This window comes from Hippoglossus stenolepis, chromosome 9 (genome assembly GCF_022539355.2).
Source record: "Hippoglossus stenolepis isolate QCI-W04-F060 chromosome 9, HSTE1.2, whole genome shotgun sequence".
Taxonomy (NCBI): domain Eukaryota; kingdom Metazoa; phylum Chordata; class Actinopteri; order Pleuronectiformes; family Pleuronectidae; genus Hippoglossus; species Hippoglossus stenolepis.
Window position 1 is genome coordinate 6,044,589 of NC_061491.1, and position 21,968 is coordinate 6,066,556.

Sequence of the window (21,968 nt, forward strand, 5' to 3'; positions counted from 1 at the left end):
TTGGCTGGGTTCAAAATGTAGATCAGAATAGTCATTTATATAACGATAGTGGTTCTGGTTAATGTGAAGGGAAAGCTGCTGTGTTTGAACTTATGTGACGACACAGCTGGAACCTCACATTTGTGGAGATAGGCGTTTTATTATCTAGATGAATTGCTGCCTAATTAATCTTAAATCGTCTGTTTAAATTACCGCAATCTGGTAAAGTGGGGTGGCAAAGCATTTTAACAGTAGCAAGGTACACTTTGAGGAGAAACACCAAGTCATGTTTAATTTGATGCAATGTACAAGACAAATTCAACTTGACTGGAAATCATCGTCAGTCTACAAACCGACCAACAGCGTGAAAACAACAGGGCGAAACAGGGACGTCTTATGGACATTTCACAGGAATAAAAACATTGCAGCAGCCACAAACACAGAATTACCAGAGCCTATTGCTTTGATTTCTGTGTGTAAGGCCCATTCACTGCCTCCTATCCTATTTCTTTCATTCTATCCATCTATAGATTGAATTCCATCCACCCCCTCCTCCCGTAAAAAGCCATCTTCATCTATCCTCAACGAATAGGTATCGACTTGGACGTGCTTGATCCAGTGACTTTGGAGAGGGAGACTGAAGATGCACTTTGATTACCAGCTGAGGAGCGGGTAGTTATTGATTGGGAGGTGGTCAGTAGACATGACTGAGCTCTGTGTATTGACCGGCTTGGTTACCAGCAGGAATCTGGTTACAAATTACTGGTCAGCTCTAATAATTCACACAGAGAATAAACATTACAGGTTTTAGACAATATAAAAAAATCAGGTTGCTCTTTGGAAAAATCGCTGCATTTAATTTCAAGAAAACAGGGAGGTGAGGTTTGTACCACAGTGGAATGAACACATCAAATATGTTGTTGTCTATTTGAAGTCTTATGAAGAGTTGTCCTGTGTCCCCTCAGAGACTGAAGGTTGGGCAGGGAGAGCAGTGCTGAGCCGGCGGCCCCGCGTTCTCCTTCGGGCCTCTTTACTCGAGTCCGGGGAGGTCCGAGGCATCCAGGCGAGACCTGCCCCGTTGCTCTGGGCCACATTGCTCTGGTTCCTCAAGCTACGGCGTACAGAGCGCTGCCCTCTAGTGGCGACAGATTTAAATACATCTTCAAAATTAAAGTCAGCCTGCCAGGGAGCCAGGTCTAAATTTAAAGGTCGCTCCTCTTCCTGACTGTCAGAGCTCGACCTGCAGTTTTCATGCAGGTTCTCTGCTTGGTCTCCCCGTTGGTTATCCTCCACTTCATGGCTCGTTTGGTGCTCCTGTACCTGGTCCCCCTGCTCCTGGTCAACTGAACTGTTTACAGAGCTGCTCCTGCCCTCGGCTTTTCGTTTTGAGAACTCTGCTGGCGCACTCAAGTCGTTCAGTTCTTCATCTGAAGGTAGGAGAGCATTAAGACTGGCAGGACACTCTGACTTCCCTTCTGAGTTAGTGCTGGGTATATCTGCAGGAGTCTTGGCTTCAAGTCCTATGTCCTCCTCTCTCTGATAAGGTGCAGTGTGGCACAATGGGGTTTCCCTTGATGCCTCAGGGTTTGAAGTAGTTTGGTCTTCACAGTGCTCCTCTGTCAGCCCTCCAGTCTCCTCACAGAGCAAGTTGCAGTCAGCAACACTGACCTTCCTTTGCTTCGTTCCTCTCCCTCTGGACTTCTGTCCCACCAGCCTCCTGCCTTCCCTCACACAGCTTTCTTTACTGGGGTTGGGAGATTTGCCGGAGTCTTCTGATGGATTTCCCCAGTCGTGTGTCACAGTGAGCTCACCTGTCGCTTCCATGCTGTGAGCAGTGTCTAAGTTCAAGGGGGTCTCTGGGGTTGGAGCTGTTGGGAGAAATGGTAGATGTACTGAAAACTGATTTTAAAGGGTTGTTTGTTTTAGAAAAAAATACTGGGATTAAAAATGTTTTTTCCAGCCAACAGAAAAGAAAACAAGCTTAATTAACTACTGCTTCTTAAACTCTAAGACGAGGTTTGTTATTACCTGCGTGTTTTGTGCAGCTTGCAGAGGGAGCCTGCTGTGCAGCTAGAGACTGACTGATGAAAGACAGTCTCTCAGTGATGGGACTCAGGTTGGGGTTCTTAGAGGCGTATTCCCGAGAGCCGTACAGGGAGCGGTCCACGTCCCTGTTCCAACGACGCGCTGCTGCGGAGGTTGTCTGTGGAAACACAATCTGCTACGTGAGCAGGTCTTTACTCCTTCCAACTGTTATCTACTAATTAGTCTCAAACGTTTGGTTAAACTGATAAATAGAAGCCCACTTAGACTGATACACAGCGCTGATGGAGAACCTGTTTGTACAAAGCAAAGAAAAAAAAAGAGGAACAAAAACTACAAAGCTGTTTAAAGAGGCAGAGACTACAAGCTCAGGAAATTGACTGTTGTAATGTGAACCACAGTCAAAATAGCTACAGCTATCCAGATTGCTTTCAAATAACTTGCTCAATGCATCGGGAATGTTATGTCAACTACTACATACTATTGGCGTCTCAATGTGCTTAAGTCTGGTGATGCTCTCTTTCTCAGAGTCAACAAAGACAATATAACAAGCACTGAATGTATCCTACAACCAAGCATTGTGTGTGCGTATCCAAAGGCTGATTCATCTTATTCCCACAACTCCTACACATAAAATTCAAGTTCTTTTTACCAACTTTCCAGCTCACTTTCCTCATATTTAAGGACCCATCTCAGAGTTTGAGACACAGAGGAGAAGGTTAATTACTGTTACGACATTAAAACATTTTATGGGAAAAATCAGGCCCTACAGAAGCTCTCGGACAATAATTAAAAAGAGAAAGGCTTGAACATTGGTGCCCAGTTATGGGGAGACAAAGTTGGAAAGATAAATAGGTAGGAGGTCTGGAGGCTCTTCCCATAAACACAGTACTGCTCAAATAATGAAGGGAACACTTAATCATCACAGTACAACACCAAGTCAATTAAACCTCTGGGACAGTAAACTGTCCATTTAGGAAGCGTAAGCCATTGTGAATCAATTTCACCTGCTTTTGTTCAAATTGAAAGTAACAACAGGTGCAATGGAGAGGTAACAGCAGGACAACCCTAAAAAGGGATTGGTTGCAAGTGATTGCTACAGATCATTTCTCTGTCCATATCCTTGCTTTTTGATTTTTCTCTAGTTTTGCATTTTGCTCTTGCCATTTTACGACGGAAAGCATGAGGCGGTACCTGCAGCCCACTCAGGTTCCACAGATAAATCTATGCGTGACATCGGAAGAATGTTTGCTGTGTCTCCCAGCACAGTCTCAAAAGCATGGAGGAGATCTGCTTCTTTGTGCGTTCCTGGATGATGAAGATATTGACGCCTTTGATTTGCCCTCACTGGCCTGAATCCAATTGAGAACAACTGGGACATTATGTATCGATGTATCCATTGCCACCAAGTGCCCAGGAGCTCACTGATGCCCTGATCCAGGTCTGGGAGGAGATCCCCCCAGGACACCATCCGCCCACTCATCAGGAGCATGCCCAGACGTTGTTAGGAGTGCATACAGGCACGTGGGGACCATACACGCTACTGAGTCACATTACTCCGGGTCATAGCGCCACCTACTGATTCGCCATGAAACAGGAAGTACTTTGTAAATCCACTCTGCATTATCCAACCGGCCCCGAACTACTGTCCTATGATCACAATCCTGACCTGAACAGCTCCATATATTAATATTAGTGCAGGGTCATAGCGCCACCTACTGATCAGTGTGAAAATTAAGTTGTTGTAACATTGTCCAATTGACTTAAAATTGCTCACGCTACATCAGAGGCCCTACTTGAACAGATCTATTAGTCTGTATGTAATAATAGTGATGGCGCCACCTACTGGCAACAGGAAGTAAGCTTTGTTTTACAACTATCATTCGATTTACATAAAATTTTCACCGTGTGATCTGCAATAGATAGCGTGGACCGTAATGCGCAATTAGCAGGCAAGGATTGACGTCTCGTGACGGACGCAGGAAGTAAAGCGTTTATCCTTCTCGCAGTGCGCAAAACGCATGCAACGCAGAGCCATGTGCCTGGTCGCCGATCGCTCTCTCCACCAACCGCAACAGGTCCCGAGTTGCGTGTGCTCGGGCCCGTTAGTGCTACAACGTAGCCCTAGTTGAGATCCTGTTAGTATGATTCAACTGTTCCCCTAATTTTTTTGAGCAGTTGTATGTGAATCTATTAGTTCTTTTGCTGCATTGCTCATGACCTATGGTCTTGAACACTGTCCTGTGTTACAGTGATGACAGACTATGTGGTCACTTGCCTTCACTAACACAGCAAAACAATACATTGTGGAAGTTTAGCGAGAGAGACAGATTTATAATATTTACAAGTTGAAGAGCTGAGAGCTGACAGGAGACACATAGCATTTTTTCTAAAATGAATTACAATAACTTCAAGTTTCTATTTTTGCCCGAAATTGATACATTCAAGCACTTTCAATGACCCATTGGAAACATTAAAAAAAATTATTTCCTTCAGGCATTCCTCATGTATTAAATTCACAAACATTGGAAGGTCACAGCGACTTTGACCCGTTACCGCATAAATCAGTTCATCCTTGAGTCAAAATGAAAGTGAACGTCCTTGCCAAATTTGAAAACATTCCCATGATGCGTTTGTGAGATATGACAATCAGGAGAATGAGACAGACGCACACAAGGACAAACAAACCGAAAATAAAATGCCTCCATACACGCTGTAACCACATTAAAATACAGAGTAAAAAATATGATCAACCTTATGCTTTAACATGATTACATGAGTCATAATAAAGCTGTAAAAAACACTTAATTTATGAGCCATGTCAAAAGGCTTTGTTCTATTATCTGTGAGAGTGGAGCAGCTTCTCGACTCTTGGCACAAGTGGAATTACTTTAAAGATTTCATAATAGAAATCCTATGATTTATGATCATGTGGTGAGCATGATAAATCTGCAGTGGTGTAGGAGCGAATAAACACACATTCCCTCACACATCTTTTCCTTAACTCAGGCAAAGTAAGCTGTAGTCACATTGTGCAGCTCCATGATTGCCTCCCAGACAGAAACGTCTGCAGGTCCCTCAGTGAAGTGTTGTAAAGAGAAATCAAAGAAGCAGACTCTGCCAGCTCACCTTCATCTTCCCAGAGGCCGTCTTGGCAGCAGAGCGTGTCGACCTCTTCACAGGTTCGCTCTCCTCTGGTTGCTGAGGGATGCAGAGTTGGCATGAGGATACGTTATATAAGACAGTGTCACTGCCACACTCTCTCTCACACACATAAAGTGGATATCTTCAGATCTGATTAAGTTCAGATCCAGTAGAATTAAACAGTCGATTAGATAGGAGCATGTTATGACCCCTGAATTATTGAAACAGACAATCTAGCCTGGTAAATGGAGATTTCTGCAAGTGTGATCAAGCTGGGAGCAGTTTGTGATAATAGCAGACCTTTCTCTTTCGACTGCCGGAGCGAGCTGGAGCCTCACTTGTAGATTCAAACTCTGCATCACACTGCTGAGACACAAATGCATTTTATGACATGAAATGTAACGGTGTGAGGTTCTAGAATGAAAAGTGGCAACTACTTTGGCAATTTTAAGACAGTAACTGTGTAAATGTGAAGCCAAATATATTTGATAAAAATATATCTTATATGCTCACAATGACCTATGAAAGAAAATTAATCCCTAAAAAAGAAAAACTAAAGCTGCAACGATGTCAGACCTTTTTCCTCCGCCTCTTAGATCTGCCCGGAGCTGGAGTTGCAGGTTTCTTCTTCTCTGGTGAGGATGCCGGCTCATCCAGGACGAGCATCTGAGAGGTTGAGCTGGGTTTAGTCTCAGACTCTGAAATGAACAAGGATTGATTACATGGATTAGTATGGCAAATGATAACCAACAGAAAATTAAACATGTGTCACATACCTTTGTTGTTAACTATGTTTATCATTTGAGTTTTATGAAACCTGTTTCTACACTTTGCAAATGTCTTTTTTCTTAAGCCGTTTCTCTGTATTGAGAATCCTGAGCTGTTTGAGGTAAACCGAATTTAATTTCTGATACTTATTGTAGCTTGACACTGCTGGGTTTGTCAGGAGACAGAAGAAGGCAGAGAACCGGGGAATGAAGACATGAAGTGACAACAAAAGGAAAAGAAATGCAGTCAGTTCACCTGTCACTATCTGAGACAGAGACTCCTCATAGAAAGCAGAGTTTAAGTTCAGTGGCTGGGAGTCCCACAGATATCCTGAAATTGTAACACATAGGAAGAGCTGTTAACATATAAACAGAGTTTCTTTAAGTTCTACTGTAATTCTCAGGGGTGAATGTGTAGTAATGAACCTGTATCACTTGTCACTGCAGAGTCAATCTCCTCCATTGAAGGGAAAACAATCTGAAATGAGAAAATAAAGAAAAGCAATGTTGCTGGGTGATGAAATTAACAGGACAAGATAGTGAATTTTATCTTGGTTCATCTAAGTTATATACAATTATGAAACACAACTACAACAACAAGGCTAATTATAACTATAAAACTGAGCCTTGGCAACGGAAGAACCACATGTAGCCATGTCAGGACTAATAACAATTAAAGCTGAACAAGTTCCCTGGATGTTTGTGGCTGTGTGTAACCTGATTATTAGATATTTTCCAATAGATTCCTATACCGAGTACATAATACATACAAAGAATAAATGCAATAGAACTTATTTTACAATCTAGTTTGTCTGTCATAAATAAAAAAGAATCAATCTAGGAACACACAACAATTACTTCCTTTCAGTCTTGCACATGGTTCACATCGCTGTATTACTTGAGACTTTTCAGTGTGAAATATTGCTAAATTCCTGACATATTAGCCGGCTCTAACTAACGTTACACTGCTGGAAAATATTGCTGTACAAACAGTACTTGCCAGTGGCAGAACAGAGCAACTACTGCAAAATATTTTTTATAGATGTGGTACATAGATTCACATACTTGCCGATTACCTACCCAGCATTCATACTTTTAACAGAGTTACTATTATTCAATGACACACACAATCAAAACGACCCTGGCAGCCTGTTTACCTTTCCATCCTCCTCACTGTCTTCTTCCACAGACTGCCTTTTGAAGTTGCGAGGCATTGTGAGTGTAGGGGAGGCACCAAAGTCAGTGGTGCTGCAGAAGTCTGACGGAGCTTGTGGCGTCTGCGGTTCACTCTTCTGCGGGGTCTTCAGCAGTGAGCGCAGCTGTAAAGCCCCACCTGGTGTGGGTGCTCGGAGTGGCGTGCCACCCTTCAGTAACGGGGTGCTGGGGGGAAGGTGCTTATCAAAGAACTCAGGAGAGAGCGGAACTCCAAAGCGCACCCTCTTTTTCTTCTTAACAGCAGACGTCCCAGTGGAGTCGTCGTCTCCTGCACAGAGTGCAGAGTAAAACCTTGAATTCACAACTAAATCATTTATGTTTACTGCCTTTATAAACAATGATAAACTCTAAAGCTCTTGGTGTTTTGTTAATCGTTGGGAAAACTTAAAAACACCAGTTATGTAATTTCTTTGGTATCAATATGGGGAAAGCTGAATTTGCGCATAGAATCGTAGTGCTAGTGAGTTTGACCCCAATAACACATTCCTTGTCATCCTGGCCTAAAATGCCAGGCTTAACCAAGAGAAAAGGCCACTTCCTCTAACATGGCAACAGAACATAGTGTGTATTTACCTGTGGGTTTCATCTCCAGCAGACCAGGGAGAGAGGGGAAGTGGAAAGGGGAGACAGCCACCAGTGGTCGGCTGAGGCTTTGGAGTTCAAAGAAACCATCCTGTTGAAAGAGAATAGATGAGATCCTGTGCGACTGTAGTCTGATGAACTTCACAATACAGACTGTCAAGTAAGAGTCAGTGTTATTAAAAGCTATCTTATATAAGAACATTGTACATGGGGATCAAGCTCAACAGACTGTACCCTTTCTGCTTCTTAGTCTTTTCATCTCATGAAGCGCACAGTAGATGTTTCTGTTACTTTCCTTTCTTTGCAATATTTAAAAGCAAGGTTCAGCAGTTTGGGAAATACACTCGTTGACTTTCATGTTGAGGAGTTAGATGAGAAAACTGATCTCACATACATGAACTATATCTGAACCATGTGCACTTACTCAAGTCAGGAATCCAAGAAATTAATTCTAGAAAAGTTCTATCAGGTAACTTCCTGAAAAACTGCATAATATTGTTTTTACTTTTCTGTTTGTGGATGAGTTAAACAAACACAATTGAATATGTGAATTAGTCAGCTTTATAGGTTTGGATTGAGGTAGTCCAAAAACACAAACTCTCAATACCATGGCCTAATTAGTTCCTTATTCCAACACATCTTTCTCATATCACCAGTTCATGTCCCTATTGAAACATTTAGTTGTGTTTGACTGCAGCAGCCAGTACTGGCCTCAGTGACTAATAAACTGCTTTCAATAGAGCTGCTTCATAATAAAAGCTCAGCAGTGGTGCTGTGGTGAAAAACTTTGTTTGTACGATGAATCAAGTGAAGGAAATGTTCTCTTCACACAGAAATACAGCTCTGATACAGCCTTAGAAAAGCAAATCAGAAAAAACTGAGGCTGATATACTCTGCATATTCAGACCCATTCAACTGTTCACACTTTGTTATGTTATGTTTTTCCCTCCATCTTTTCCTTTGTTAAACCCCATAAGTTAAAGCAGATACTGACAAAGCCACAGGTAAAGTGGATATGACACAATTCAAAAGGTCCTCAAAATGAAATGTCTCGTTTATTGATTTCTCAGAGTTTGAACATTGTTGAAAAATCTTTCAGGTAATATAAGTACACAAGTTCACAAAATATACAATCTTTTTTAGACATTTAATGGAGAATTGTTTCAAAATATATCTTTAATTAAGTTTTAGCAGCAAAAGGTAGATAGGGTATTAAGGCTTAAGTATTGGTTTGGGCAATCTGACTGATACATTAATATATATGGGATCATTAAATGATAAATCCTGAAGCATCAGTGTGTACGCAGCCTGTTTCGGTTGTTGCTGCTGGAGGTTGACACAAGTTAGATATCCTCTGAATGCACTGCATCTTAGATTAAACTAAGAAAGGGAATGTAGGAGAAGAAAGAAAAAACAAACCACAGACAGTACTTACAGTATCTAAATTACCTAAATGTAGTAACTTAAACAAATCTCTCTCTCTCACACATGTTGAGAACTTTCAGGGAAGACAGGTCTTGGTTAATGGAGAACACACCCACAGTTTGGCTCTACTCTCAAGCAGGCCTGTCTTGGTATCACCTGCTGTGTGGCTTCAGTTGAGACATATTTGATTACCGTTTGGTGCTACACTGTGATGGAAATTAAAAGTTTCATTCAGAAAAGTGTGTGCTTGGTTATAAAAATCGCACCCAAGTCACTTCACTGTGGCAATATAAACATTTCTGCTTGAATCTTACAGAGTTGGGTCGTGCCGTCAATTACACAACAGCTATGGTTTTAGGTGACTTTTTGGTATTTTGTTTTTTATTTCTATGCAATTTTTCCTGTGTGTGTGTGTGTGTGTGTGTGTGTGTGTGTGTGTGTGTGTGTGTGTGTGTGTGTGTGTGTGTGTGTGTGTGTGTGTGTGTGTGTGAGGCCAAACCTGTTGGATGTTAGTAGTGGAACAGGTGGCTGGTGGTAGAGGAGGGGAAATAAGCTCAGGCTGGACCTCTTTCACAGTCTCACTGGATGTTGAAGGTCCTCGTTTCAAAACCCATGTCACCGTTTCTTCATCCTCCTGTGGACATGATTAAAGAATTTCCACTGTTTTCATTCTGCAGCACTGCACCACAACAAGAACACTTCTCACATGGGCACATGTCCTACAGGGACCTTGATTTTAGTGCCTCTGTGGAAAAGAGCGGTGGTGTTTCCACTGTCACCTGTTGTAAAAACCTCCGTCCAGACAGCATGTGCATTTGTTTTGGAAGGAGTGAAAAAAAGACGCATGGTAATCCTTCGCAGGTAATCCATCCCGGAGATAGACATTGAGAAGACTGTAAGAGAAAGCCAATTTTGTCCCTGATAGTCTCATTGACTGTTGTAGGCCATAAAGAGGCCGCAATATTAAATTTAGACTGTTTCATAACCAGTTAAAAACTCCTTGTAGGAGCTTTAAGTTATCGTTGAGTTTTTAATGTTTTGAATTGTACAGAATATCTAAAACCTAATATTGCAAAGTTAAAGCTCCACGTTCAGAAAACCAAAGATGCAGAATATTCAATAATAAATACATCTAATACCCAGTACTTAAATAGAATTAGTTTTTTTCCCGTATATAAATTATGTACATGATGGTCTGACTGAGCGTACCTCCTGCTCCTTCAACTTGAACTGGGGGACAGGAGCGCTGGCCTCTCTTATCTCCACTTCGCAGCTTTCAAGGGGGGCCAGGCACCTCCTCTTCTTGGCTGAGGGCATCATCAGTGGTGGGTGGTTCTCCTTGCCGTTTCCATCTGCAAGAGAGAGAAAAATAACCCCATCAAAAAGAAGCATTACATAAACAAACAAATGGGAATTGGGGACACCTCCATTAAATAAAAAAATATCACACAGCAAATGTAAATAAAACCTGATCAAAAGGAATCACATAAAGTCTCTTTACAGCAACAAACAGCTCAGAAACTGGTGCAGTTAAGAGGCTGACCAAGCTCAAAGAAACAAGCGCTCTGATATGTTGTCAGACTTGTGCTTAAACCTTGCTATGCATTAATCCACTGATTTTTAACAGTGCCTCTAGACATCATGAAGAAGTCCTGCTGGCAAAAATCCTTTTTTGGGAGATGGAACTATTAATCCTGTGGCAATGAGGCAGCCTCACCAGACAGATAATCTCTTGTCTTGATGCATCCTCCAGTGTTGCCGTCCTGTCTTGGCATCGGATCACAGACCTCACGCTCCTCCACATCCATCAGGCTCTGGAAGGAGGCCATCTTTTGCCTCAGAGTGGACGCCACCCGGGGAAGAAGGGGGCTATGACTGACAGGCTGAGGGGTGAGACAGCAAAAACAAACATACCTGCTCAGTGATACAGCCTGACATACACTTCTGAGTGGTATTACTGAGAAGCAGCACATATATCACATACTCCTTCAAACACACAAAACCTAGAAATAGTATGGTTTGCTTGGTCATTAACATCCAGTCAACAGTGAAAAAATTATTTCCTTTGAGCGAAATATGAGGCAAACTCTAATTCTTCAGTATCACACTCACCAGCTGCCGACTCGACAATTGCTTTTCACAGTGGAAGCAATTACAAAAAGTCCACAGAAACTTCTTAAACCACTTCCACAGCATGGTACAAGTCACTGCTGTCCACAAAAGCCTCACTATGTTTCATAGATGAAGAGCTGGGTTATCAATGGAAAAATACACAACTTAAATTTGAATCCAAACAAGCCATATGAGCCTGGAGCACTCCAGTCCATTGACTCACCCTTTTTTAGTGCCCGCCCCCTGCCATTTATTGGTTCTACATGTGTCATCTTCAGCACTAAGTGAATCAGGACAGATGTCTTATGGACGCTGTGTATTTCAGAGATGAAATGGTGCAAGAATTTTTTATCACGATAAGAGAACAAAATCATCACGGTTATCCGTATTATCACAGTATTGTTAAAATGTGCTGTAAATGTTCAGAAATTACTGATACATAAACTATAGTAATTTTAAGTTTTATATTAACATGATATATATTATAAATAAAAATAATAGTATTTTCATTATTTATCAGAGGTCGACAACTTCTTACGTTAAGCTGAAGTCGGGACAAAATATCAGCGTTTGTTAAACGCACCCAATTTGGTGGCAGTGGATGTTAGCATTTTTTGTATCTATTGGCCAGAGATTACGAACAGTTCTCCTTCTGTTACAGCCCCCAGCTGCTTGTGTTTCCTCTTCATTTGCAGCATTATCTGACAGCATTGTGTCTCAACTGATCTTAAATCAAAATGTTGATTGCCATGCTACTGTGTATAAACAATATTGTCTTAACAAACCCAACAACATTAAAAAAAAAGACTCAGATGTTGTCTAACCCTAGTCCAGCTAAATCTTAAACAACTACAGCTTATGGTTTGGAGCATATTAAGAATAATGAAGGACAGAGGTGGATTTGGGTGCAGAAGTGGTTTAAAAAGTATCAAAATATGTTTTTAATGAGTTCTCTACCCTCTGTTACTTGACATTTACTTTAGTGTTAATGAATTCAACATGGCAGAAGAAACAAGAAACAAGGGTTTAAAGTGTTACACTTCACACTGTTTGACCTTTCTCTTCACACTGATCTGGTCAAGGCTTGTTTTGTGACACACACACACACACACACACAAATATCAACAATTAAATTATTTTCACCTATAGCAAAAATCCAGTACATATCTACATAATATTTATGCATTGTGTAAGCAGAGTAAGAAAGTAAAACACATAACATATCTGCCTCAGACCTGTAAAATGTTATGCTGTTTGGCAAGTGTCTTTCTCTGCCCATAACATTTTTGTGAAGAGAACCAACAACCTTCACTCAGGAGCAATAATGAGTCTTTGAACTTCAAATAAATAATGTGACATTAATGATAAAGATAATCATTGATATCAACTGATATGAACACATTTGTCTTGAAATAATCTTTGGCCATATCCCCCAGTCCGAAGCTTCGATGGACCCCCACAGTTTTAAACAGAAATGTTAAGCATTACAACAGACTTTGTCTGCTGTCATGGTAACATGTTTCCTTGTTGTGACCACGTATGAGTGACAAATGGCTTAAATTAACATTCCAGACAGTTTAACAATCTGTCAACAATTTCAAATATTTTCTGCACTGATGCAAAAATACATTTGCCAGTGTTTTTCTTCACTGCATATTGTGACAATGATGAAATTAAGCCTCGTTTTATGAGGATTATAATGATCAGCTTTTACAGAGGTGTTGATTTATTTTAATAGTCTTTTTCAGGGTTATACTGAGAGTTGTCCCTAATTTTTCAAGAAAATCTGAACATTAAAATCCTCATGAATGGAGGATTTATTGCAGGCCACTTGTATTAATTACATCTAGATTTCTCTAATGACTTGATGAGTGACTGTATGTGTCAGCAATCTATTTGAATTAGTGTTCAGTATTTTCTGATCAGGTATCTATCAAATAGGGTCATAACACAGCAGTGCAGTCGAAATTAGATGATTGAATAATAGATTGAAAAATGATTGAGATAACAAGCACATTTTGAATGGACAGTGCACAAGTGCTAAGAATTTTATTGAAGCTGATGTGAAGGACTACATTATTTCTCTATAGGGCGTTTGTTTTAACAAAGCAAATTTGTCTTTATATATTTTTCTATCAAAACTGCATTGCAGACAGACATGTAACCAGTGCATGTTTCATGGTCAATATTTATTCATTATTATGCTGAATAGGATTTAAAGATTTCAATACCTCACTGTGTCTATGCATAAAAAATTTGTGTGGATCCAGTTGGTTGATCTGATATTAACGCATCTGTTATCACCTTGGGTCTCATTTATAACATTTGCGTACACACGCCACTTCTCATGCAAACATTGGATCTATAAAAACAAACTTGACAGAAGAATGTGCTAGGGCTGCTCGATTATGGAAAAAATCATAATCACGATTATTTTGGACAATATTGAAATCACGATTATTCAAACGATTACTTTTGAGTTTGAAAACATGATGCATTTATTCAGTATTTCTCTCCAAAAAAACACTTTGTAACTGAGAACTTTGAAATTTCCCCGAGTTTCCTCTCATTATTAAATGTCCCCATCTGCCCCCCCACTACAAGCACACAAGCAGACAGACAGAGAGAGAAAGAGAGGGGTGGGGGATGGCTATGAGGACCATCATCATTTACCCCCGAACCCCTACATTGAACGGGTTACATACAACAACAAGCGGAGAATCGCGGGCTGACCGGCGCGGAGAAATGCGGGTCCGGTGTGAACAGCCAGGCGGCTGCGCGCGAAATCACGATCAAAATTCGATTAATTGCACAGCCCTAGAATGTGCCCACTTGTACACTAACTCTGGCCCATGCGTACGAACATTTTGGAGACAGGAAAATGATGATGCAGACGTGAGGTGGTGAACAGAAGCCAGATTATTGATCCACTTCATCATTAATATTAAATCCAACAGCATTATTTGTGCTCGCGCCACATAACTGTTCCATAAGAGCCTTCAATTGAAAAAGACATAAAACAACTTACAGCAAATTACGTTCAGATAAATAGCAGAGTTACAGAGCCGAGTCATTAATAGTTTTTAATAATATCTGCTAACACTGTGCGTGTATCATCAAGTTTGACTTTAGTTTTCATAGTGTGTGTAAAATTGCTGCAGTGAACGTGATTGTGTCATCAGAGCGCACAGGAGATCTCTTACTAAAAATTTGGAAAATCTATTTACTTTCAAACTTCCATTTCCAAATAATATCCCAGAGTGGAGGTAAGGATCCCACTGATGTGTGAAGTAATCGGTCCGATTGCTCTAAATATATAAATACTGTGGTGACACTCGTGTGTAATGCTGCGTGATGAATGCACTGGCACTGATAGAGAAGTGTAGAAATCGAAGGATGAGAAGGAAACGAGGGTTCAGCGATCACAAGGATTTTTCGTCCCATGATGATGACTCAGCTGATATAGATTCTATAGATCTGTGATGTTGGATCTTTGAGCTGAACTGAGTCCAGTATCACACAGACCGACCCGACGGAGACTAACCATCCCAGTACAAACACAAGTACTCACAACTCTGGTTTATTAGCCGACAGGTATGTGTGTGGTATGATTAACACTGTATAATATTTACCTCTCTAGGTAGAGCCTCTTTTAATCATTTAAAAATATGATTCTCTTAAATTGTGTAGATAGGGGACATCACAGCTGTCTGAATGTAATAATCCTGCAGTTTTGGATGATTAAAATACGTTCAGGAGATACAACAACACTCACTCTCACTCACTGTATTAACAGCAGCAGCAGTGTATCAGTGTATTTTCTTTATTAATGAGATCACAGCTGTGGCCACTAAACAATCTGTCTTTCTTCACATCCACCTCACTAACAACACCTCGATGTCGGGGTAAGAGAGTTGCGGTTCTTTTCATCCCTTGATGCTGATTCACCGTAGTAACCCATTGGTCAGCAGGATTATTTAATATGCATGAGTTGCTTTACATTGACCGTTCATGGTTGAATGTGGGCGTGTAGAGGACGGAATATGAGACAGATCACCGTACAAATGTTCCCAGGTGGACTGTGATTTATAAAGGTAACATTGCCTTCAGGTGTGCGTGCTCAGGGTTCTATCAATCTCAATCTTTTTGTGCGCATGTACACTTTTAGTATGAATCCTACGCACTGTTTTACACATGAGGCCCCTGGTGAGGCTGGAGAGAACTGACCGTTTTTTCGTTGAAAGCAAGTTCTGTACAAGAGTGCACACATGTCAATATGTATGCATGTAGAATTAGGCCATTTTCAGACATGAATTCCAGAGATTGGGTCCAGACATTTTCCAGATTTCCTGTCTAAAATCGTCCACAGAAAAATTTGCCGCACAGTCCAGCACAGTATCACTAATGTTTCAATATTGATCACACAGAGCTGACACTCTGATATGATGTGACATTGGTGCAAGATTAGTGCAACTGACTCCTGAGCTATTACTTGAGCCGCTCACCTCTGGAGTTTGGTAGTTTGTTGGAGTCTTCAATCTCTGTTGTGCCATGAAGCGGATGAGGGAGTTTGTCTCTGGTGAACCACGGACACCGATGCCGGATCGCCGCCTTGCCTTTAATTGTGATAGACGAGACTTATCTAAAGCAAGATGGAGAAGAATGAAACTTTAGTAAGACTCACCTAATGCAATATACTGTATATGAGAAATATAAACTTCCCCTCGACTTCTCTGGACTGACTATATGCACAAGTGGTGCTGTTTTGGTCACAACTCTGACCATGGTTTAATTAAGACAACTATGCACTATGATTTAATATGATCACACTTCGTTTTGAAGAGTTTATATCTCAATATTACAGACAATACAGCATTTCTACAGCTCTTCTTGAGGTCTGCTGTGAGGCCAGTGGTGGCTGAGCACAGAAGCAAATTCAATCCAAATCAAAAGTATCTGGACAATGCTGTTCAGCATGGAACAAGGACCGGTGCTCTCACCTTTGTGGTTCGATGAGGCCGCTGGGGTGAAGCTCTGGACAGAGATGCCCAACCGACGGGGGGTGACCACGGAGAAATTCAGGGGGGCTGAGGTGTCTGTTAAAACAGGAGGGGTGTTCTCTTCTGAGGGGGGCAACATCTCGTCCTTCTGAGATCCTTCTGGGCCAGCAGGGTTCATCTCTGTGCTTTCCATCTGCACAGTTTGCATAGATCTTAGGATTCAAGAGCAGCTGAAGCACAAGTGACAACAGTAGTCACCAAGTTAGGATGGATCACAACAGAGGAGCAGTCAGTCACCTGCTGATCCATTATTTACTGTTCCAATACGAGTCGTGCTTGTGGCTCATTACAGATAACGTCTAAATGAAATGAACATCTAGTAGGAACTAAACTCCATACTCCGTGACGTGGTAGTGTCCCCTTATCGTTAGCTGGGTGGTAAAACGTTATCTGACAACCATCCTGAACATACGTAAGAACGTTAGCTTAACTCAAAGCGCCCTGCATCTGCTTCATACTGACTGTGTTTATGGTTTGACTGGTGACCGAAACGGCCCAGTAATGGTTTAACAAAGACAGTAAACAAAGGACAGAGGCGTTACTATTGCTGACCGACTAGAAAAACTAACTTCAAGCTAACAGTAGCTTCATACGAGACGTTAGCTAACAGCATCAACACTAGTGTCGAAGAGAAAGAAGTGACGGCAAATAGAACACTTACCTTGAAAATCCTAAAAAAACGATAGAGGGGTCTGCTGCTAATTACTATAAAAAACACTATTGTTTCATAAAAAGGCCATTAATGTCTTACATACTCCTGAAAATAAAACACGATTAAAAAAGGAGCAGCAGAGAGCAATTCAAATCTCGCTCCACGCGAGAGCCCGGCGGAGTGCGGATCCTTCCGCGAAGAACTCTGCCTATCTAGTGCACACTTATTCAACTTAAAAACACTCTACGGGCAATAAAATGTTTTTTTTTTAAATGTGAAGAATGAATGAAAAATAATCTCGTTATTAAAAACGTCGACAATGACTGTGAAAGTTTATCGCTCAGCGGAACTAACTTCCGCTTATGTTCGGGCTCCGAGAAGGACCGGAACCATGGCCGGAACTCGTTTAATATGAACTGGCCAATAGCAAGACAAGACACGATATCGCGTGAGAGAGATAGATAGATAGATGGACAGACGGACGGACACATAATGGCCGAAACGGGATAACTTTTTATCCATTCACTTACTTTTCTTATTGGTGAAGTTGTGTTATCTAAAAAAGTGATAATTATGATAATTATAATAATAATAACAACAACAACAACACTATTTATAGCACCTTTCAAGAACTGACATGAGACTAGAGATTAGATTAGAGCAAAAATATGAGAGTAAAAATGTTACTAACCCTAACCCATGTTATTTACAAATAAATACAAATAAAAAGCTGAAGGTGAATTTAGATTACAGGTCCTGAGAAAGCACACCTATAAAAATGTGCCTTTAAGTGAGAGGATAAGGAGTTTGCCAAACCGATCTCTTTAGGGAGTTTGTTCCAAAGAGTGGGAGCTCTGACAGAAAAAGCCTGCTCATCTTGGTCCCCAGCTGAGGCTGGAGACCAAGAAGCAGGGCCTTCACTGAGGACCTCAGGTTACACCTGGGCACATGTGATGTAAAAGATCTCAAATGAACTTAGGTGCAACCAGAGCTTTCAGTGGTCACCATCATGAAACAAAATGAATGTCACCTAATGAAAAGCAGTTATGGTAAATGGTCTGTATTTATATGGCGTTTTTCTAGTCTTGATGACCGGGTTGACAGTTTTTTTTTTTGCCATCCACCCATTCACACACACATTCATCAAGTGCATCTATGGGCAGCACTTCATTTTCTATGAGGGGCAATTTGGGGGTTCAGCATCTTGCCCAAGGACACTTCGCCATGCAGATGGGGAAGACCGAACTGCAGACCTTCCGCTCTACCCCCTTAGCCACAGTCGCCTCTTAAAAATCTATTCAATCAAAACCATCATATTTTGATGTGTATTACACTGGTTTACATCACTTGCAGTCTCCTCTGTGCTTCAAAAATCAATAAGCCCCAACAGGTGGGTGAAGTGTTGAAAAGCTCAGTAAACCTTGTACCCACACAGACACACACTCCTTTTCTGAGGTTTGAGAGTCTGTGGCGCAGCTGACTACACAGAGATCAGATGCAACAGGGATCCTCTCTCCACAGCTGGGACTGTCGACCACATGAAGCATGTGGCTTCCTCTGTTGACACCAGGCAAGGCTGCGCGAGTCCGGGAAAGTAAGTAACACTGAATCTGTACTGTGAAGTGAATATCCCAGGTCAAAGTTCACCAAAGTTCAACTCAAAGCCACGCTGCCAGTTTGTTTTGCCACAGGAAGCAAACGTTATGTTCGCCTTCTTGCTCACACAGAAAGTGATGTGTGTGTGACCATGCCCTAATGCTGCATTCACAGCAAATGCGAAGCAAATTTTTTGTGCACATGCAAAGTCAATGTAAAGACAGGAAATTGGCCCGGTTACACCTACTACATGAATGCATCAGCAGCAAAACTTTGCCTCCTAGTTCACTTCCAATCAGCACAAGCAAGAGGACAAAAAAAGAAATACATTTGCTTCCTGTGGCAAGCAAATCCGCAGCATGGCTTCATGTGGAGTTCAACTTTGACCTGTGATATTCACTTTGCTTTAGTGTACGTGCGACCGTGCCCTCACTCACGCCGGGCGCCACTAACAGCATGAATACCGTGTGTGTAGGTTTTTCACTATGCTTCAATGGGCTCATTATGTCACTGTAATCATAATTATCGTCCCTAATGTGTTGATTAGAGTAACATTTTTTATTTTATGTCATTTAAAACGATCTATTACAATAAAAGTGTTTTTTGTTACAATATTTTTTAGATTAGACCCAAGAGATGTGTGGAGCTGCCAGTGTTCTTGCTCTTTCTTCTTTTTTATCAGCATAATACTGACTCTATGACTGACATAGGAAATTCCAACCATTTATTCAACACATTAGCAATTTCCACATCTCTGGTCGACTATTTTTTCTGCGACACCGTTCTCAACACTTGCAGATAATTGTTACAGCGGAAGCAGGTTTGTCAGAGATGTGTCAGCCTATCGTAGCTGGAGGTTCATTGCTTATTCTGAAGCTCTGGTAAGATAAGCTTTACATCATTTTGTAAATTAAGTATGTTAACAACTACGCTCACGACGCATATGTGGATGATTCGTGTCCAAGTTATCCTACGTTGAACTCAATGCAAAGCCATGCTGTGGATTCCCTGCGCCACAGGAAGCAAATGTATTATTGCTTTCACTGATTTACCTACATGTTATCCTAAAAATTAGCTAAAGGAGCACTTCAGTAACATAGTGTTACACATTGGTAAAACAAATTGGTCAAAAAGAATAAACCAAACTTTTCCATTTCCAATCTACTTTTTGTCGGACCCTCTGTGTCTCGGTCAGCACCGCTCTGATAACCCTGAGAAGATAAGCTGATAGCTCTGATATCAGGTTTATTTTCTCAGACTTAACAAATCTCCTTCAGAGCAACAGAAAACACTGTGCAGCTGTTATCATCAACCCAGTCCAGCCTGCAAAGGATTTCGATGTGTAAAAAGTGGCAAACTTCCACTTTAACAAACAAACTCGCACACCTCAGGTATATCTCTATTTTTATTTGTGTATATATACACATATAAAAAATAAGGACATATGTACAATGATAATAAATATCAACATGTTTGTACAAGTGAAATAAGTTACTTAACATAGTTTAAAAACAAACATAAAAGATCACTAACGGACCAGCAACAAATGGGGCAAAATCAAACCGGGCTGATAATAAAATAATACAAATAATAACGTGAGAAAAACAGCAGAACTTAAAGCCTCATGTGAAAGAAATGTTATGAGCAAACAAATGAGTAAGAACTTAGGAAATGCACCTAAAGTGCATTATATAAGCATTTGTTTTCAAGCCCGATGCCTGTTTTCATTTTCTTTAGTTTTTGCAACATGTTAAATTAAAGTTAAAGCCTAATTGTAAAAGGAGAATCTATTAAGACATAACTACCAGTGTAAAGAGCAATTTGTTTTTATCTTTCTGCCTCAGGGAAATTAATACTATAAAGTGGGCTCAGTTAAGCACTGATCAGCATTTACTTATTTGGTTTTACAGGAGCTGACAAATTAAATAAGGGGTAAGTTTTGGTACATTATTCAGCCTTTGATAAAAGTGAGGGCATCAAGAATCAGATCCAGCAGATCACTACTCACTGTACTGTAAACAGAAAAAAAAACAGGAAGTCAGTCAGCATCAAGCCGTCATTGTGTTTTGCTTGAGGGGGAAATTTGCTGCTCAAAAAAATGTGAAGAAAACATTGCGGAAATCAGCTCAGTGTAGCAAAGTGGACGGACTGCTGAGATTTAAATATCGATCAGGAATCAAATAAGATAATTTAAAGTACTTCAACAAGAACAAAAGCAACTGCAGTCTACTTTGGCTTATTTCAAAAGGTGAACAGGCACAGAAAAAGTAAACAAGTTGAAATGCAGCCATGAATATTCCTGTACAACCCTTGAACCATTCAAATCAGACATATTTTATTTGTGTTTTCTTTTCAAAGACAGCATTAGTGTTCCACAATATTAGTGTCTGTAAAAGTCAGAAAAATGATCAGTCAAAATGATGCACTTGTACAAGGATGATCATATCAAAGACGTACAGTCCACTTGCAGAGGATCATGCAACGCAAGGATGGAGAGCTGATGGCTGAGTAGCTCCATGACATTTGGATCATGTTTGATATTCTACATCTTTCTCAGCGATCTGTACACAGTGGGACAAAACAGAGTAGTTTTGTCCTCTCCTTCCTTCTTGCTGTGCTCCTCTGGTCCAAACAGTCACGTCCCAAAATACACATTAGCCACCCCTGATGGACAAAGGACAGAAAGAAGACAAAATGATGTGAAGTTAATAACAGCTCGGCTCAATATGACTTTATCACTTTCAAATGCAGTTTGGGCTGTATTTCAATCTTTTTTATTGAAATTGCATCAGAAACTAGGTTGTAATTTTTTAGGACATGATTATATTACCATGGTACATTTTTGAGGAGATAGGCCTGTTTGTGTATTAGAGAATTTAGTGTGGTGCCTCATTCTAACACATCATTATACCTTGATAGTAATTGTAGATTAATAGAAAATATGCACAAAATATCTATGGATATATTTTTCAGCAGCCGTGAAACTAATGTCTGCTAGTTTTGAGTTGGAGATTGGTACAAAAAGGTCCAGTATCGTGTCTGAATCTTTCAAGAATAAAATTGTAATTAAACAGATATTTCAGTCAGACAAAGGTCTTCCCGTGGTCAACCCATTTTGATCTTTGGCAGATTGAAATATTCTCTTTTTGATAAAATGTTCTGGCTGGGAGCTTCAGGCAGTGTGTCGACCCTTTTCTTATCTCTTGCCAGCCATGAAAGATTTTCTGATGCACCCGTCCCTCAAAACTTTAATAAAAGAGCACACAAGGAGAACGTTAGATGTGAAGGAGACCGGTCATATAGGGCAGAACATGTGCTATAAAAAGACTTGAAGTTTACATCCATGCTTGGAAGTGTGTGAGACTGTACTGGAGCAAAGTGGTGCAAACTATC

General features: G+C 40.7%; 2 protein-coding genes across 6 annotated transcripts in view; both read right to left on the minus strand.

Moving 5' to 3' along the window:
• Nucleotides 1-241: 241 nt before the first annotated feature.
• Nucleotides 242-17,368, minus strand: cdca2 (cell division cycle associated 2). 4 transcript variants are annotated; one of them, XM_035166840.1, is made up of 15 exons: nt 16,989-17,368; nt 16,268-16,460; nt 15,773-15,909; nt 10,873-11,038; nt 10,365-10,507; nt 9,655-9,789; nt 7,722-7,821; nt 7,091-7,416; nt 6,360-6,411; nt 6,190-6,264; nt 5,743-5,864; nt 5,467-5,532; nt 5,152-5,223; nt 2,008-2,182; nt 242-1,847 (listed from the first exon to the last, which is right to left on the minus strand). In XM_035166840.1, the coding sequence occupies exons 2-15, from the start codon at nt 16,458-16,460 to the stop codon at nt 916-918; spliced, it is 2,694 nt and encodes an 897-aa protein (XP_035022731.1). In that variant the 5' UTR covers nt 16,989-17,368; the 3' UTR covers nt 242-915. The 4 variants fall into 4 exon arrangements, with proteins under 4 accessions (XP_035022731.1, XP_035022730.1, XP_035022729.1 ...); XM_035166839.1 differs by having other exon boundaries at nt 5,467-5,529; nt 16,268-16,497; XM_035166838.1 differs by having other exon boundaries at nt 16,268-16,497.
• A 2,598-nt stretch (nt 17,369-19,966) lies between these two features.
• Nucleotides 19,967-21,968, minus strand: part of sema4c (sema domain, immunoglobulin domain (Ig), transmembrane domain (TM) and short cytoplasmic domain, (semaphorin) 4C) — a 103,320-nt gene continuing 101,318 nt past the window's right edge. For both annotated transcript variants that reach the window (XM_035165755.2, XM_035165756.2), the window contains exon 17: nt 19,967-21,239. The gene's annotated coding sequence lies outside the window, so the exon portion shown is untranslated. The remainder of the gene's footprint in view (nt 21,240-21,968) is intronic.

Bases quoted from the DNA above. Each gene is read 5' to 3' on its own strand.
- cdca2 (XM_035166838.1), bottom strand. From the start codon at position 16,475: ATGCAAACTGTGCAGATGGAAAGCACAGAGATGAACCCTGCTGGCCCA. The intron at 7,417-7,721 runs GTAAATACACAC...CACTCTGTGCAG, and splicing joins GCTGGAGATGAAACCCACAG to GAGACGACGACTCCACTGGG. The intron at 5,224-5,466 runs GTCTGCTATTAT...TGCATCCCTCAG, and splicing joins CCGGCAGTCGAAAGAGAAAG to CAACCAGAGGAGAGCGAACC.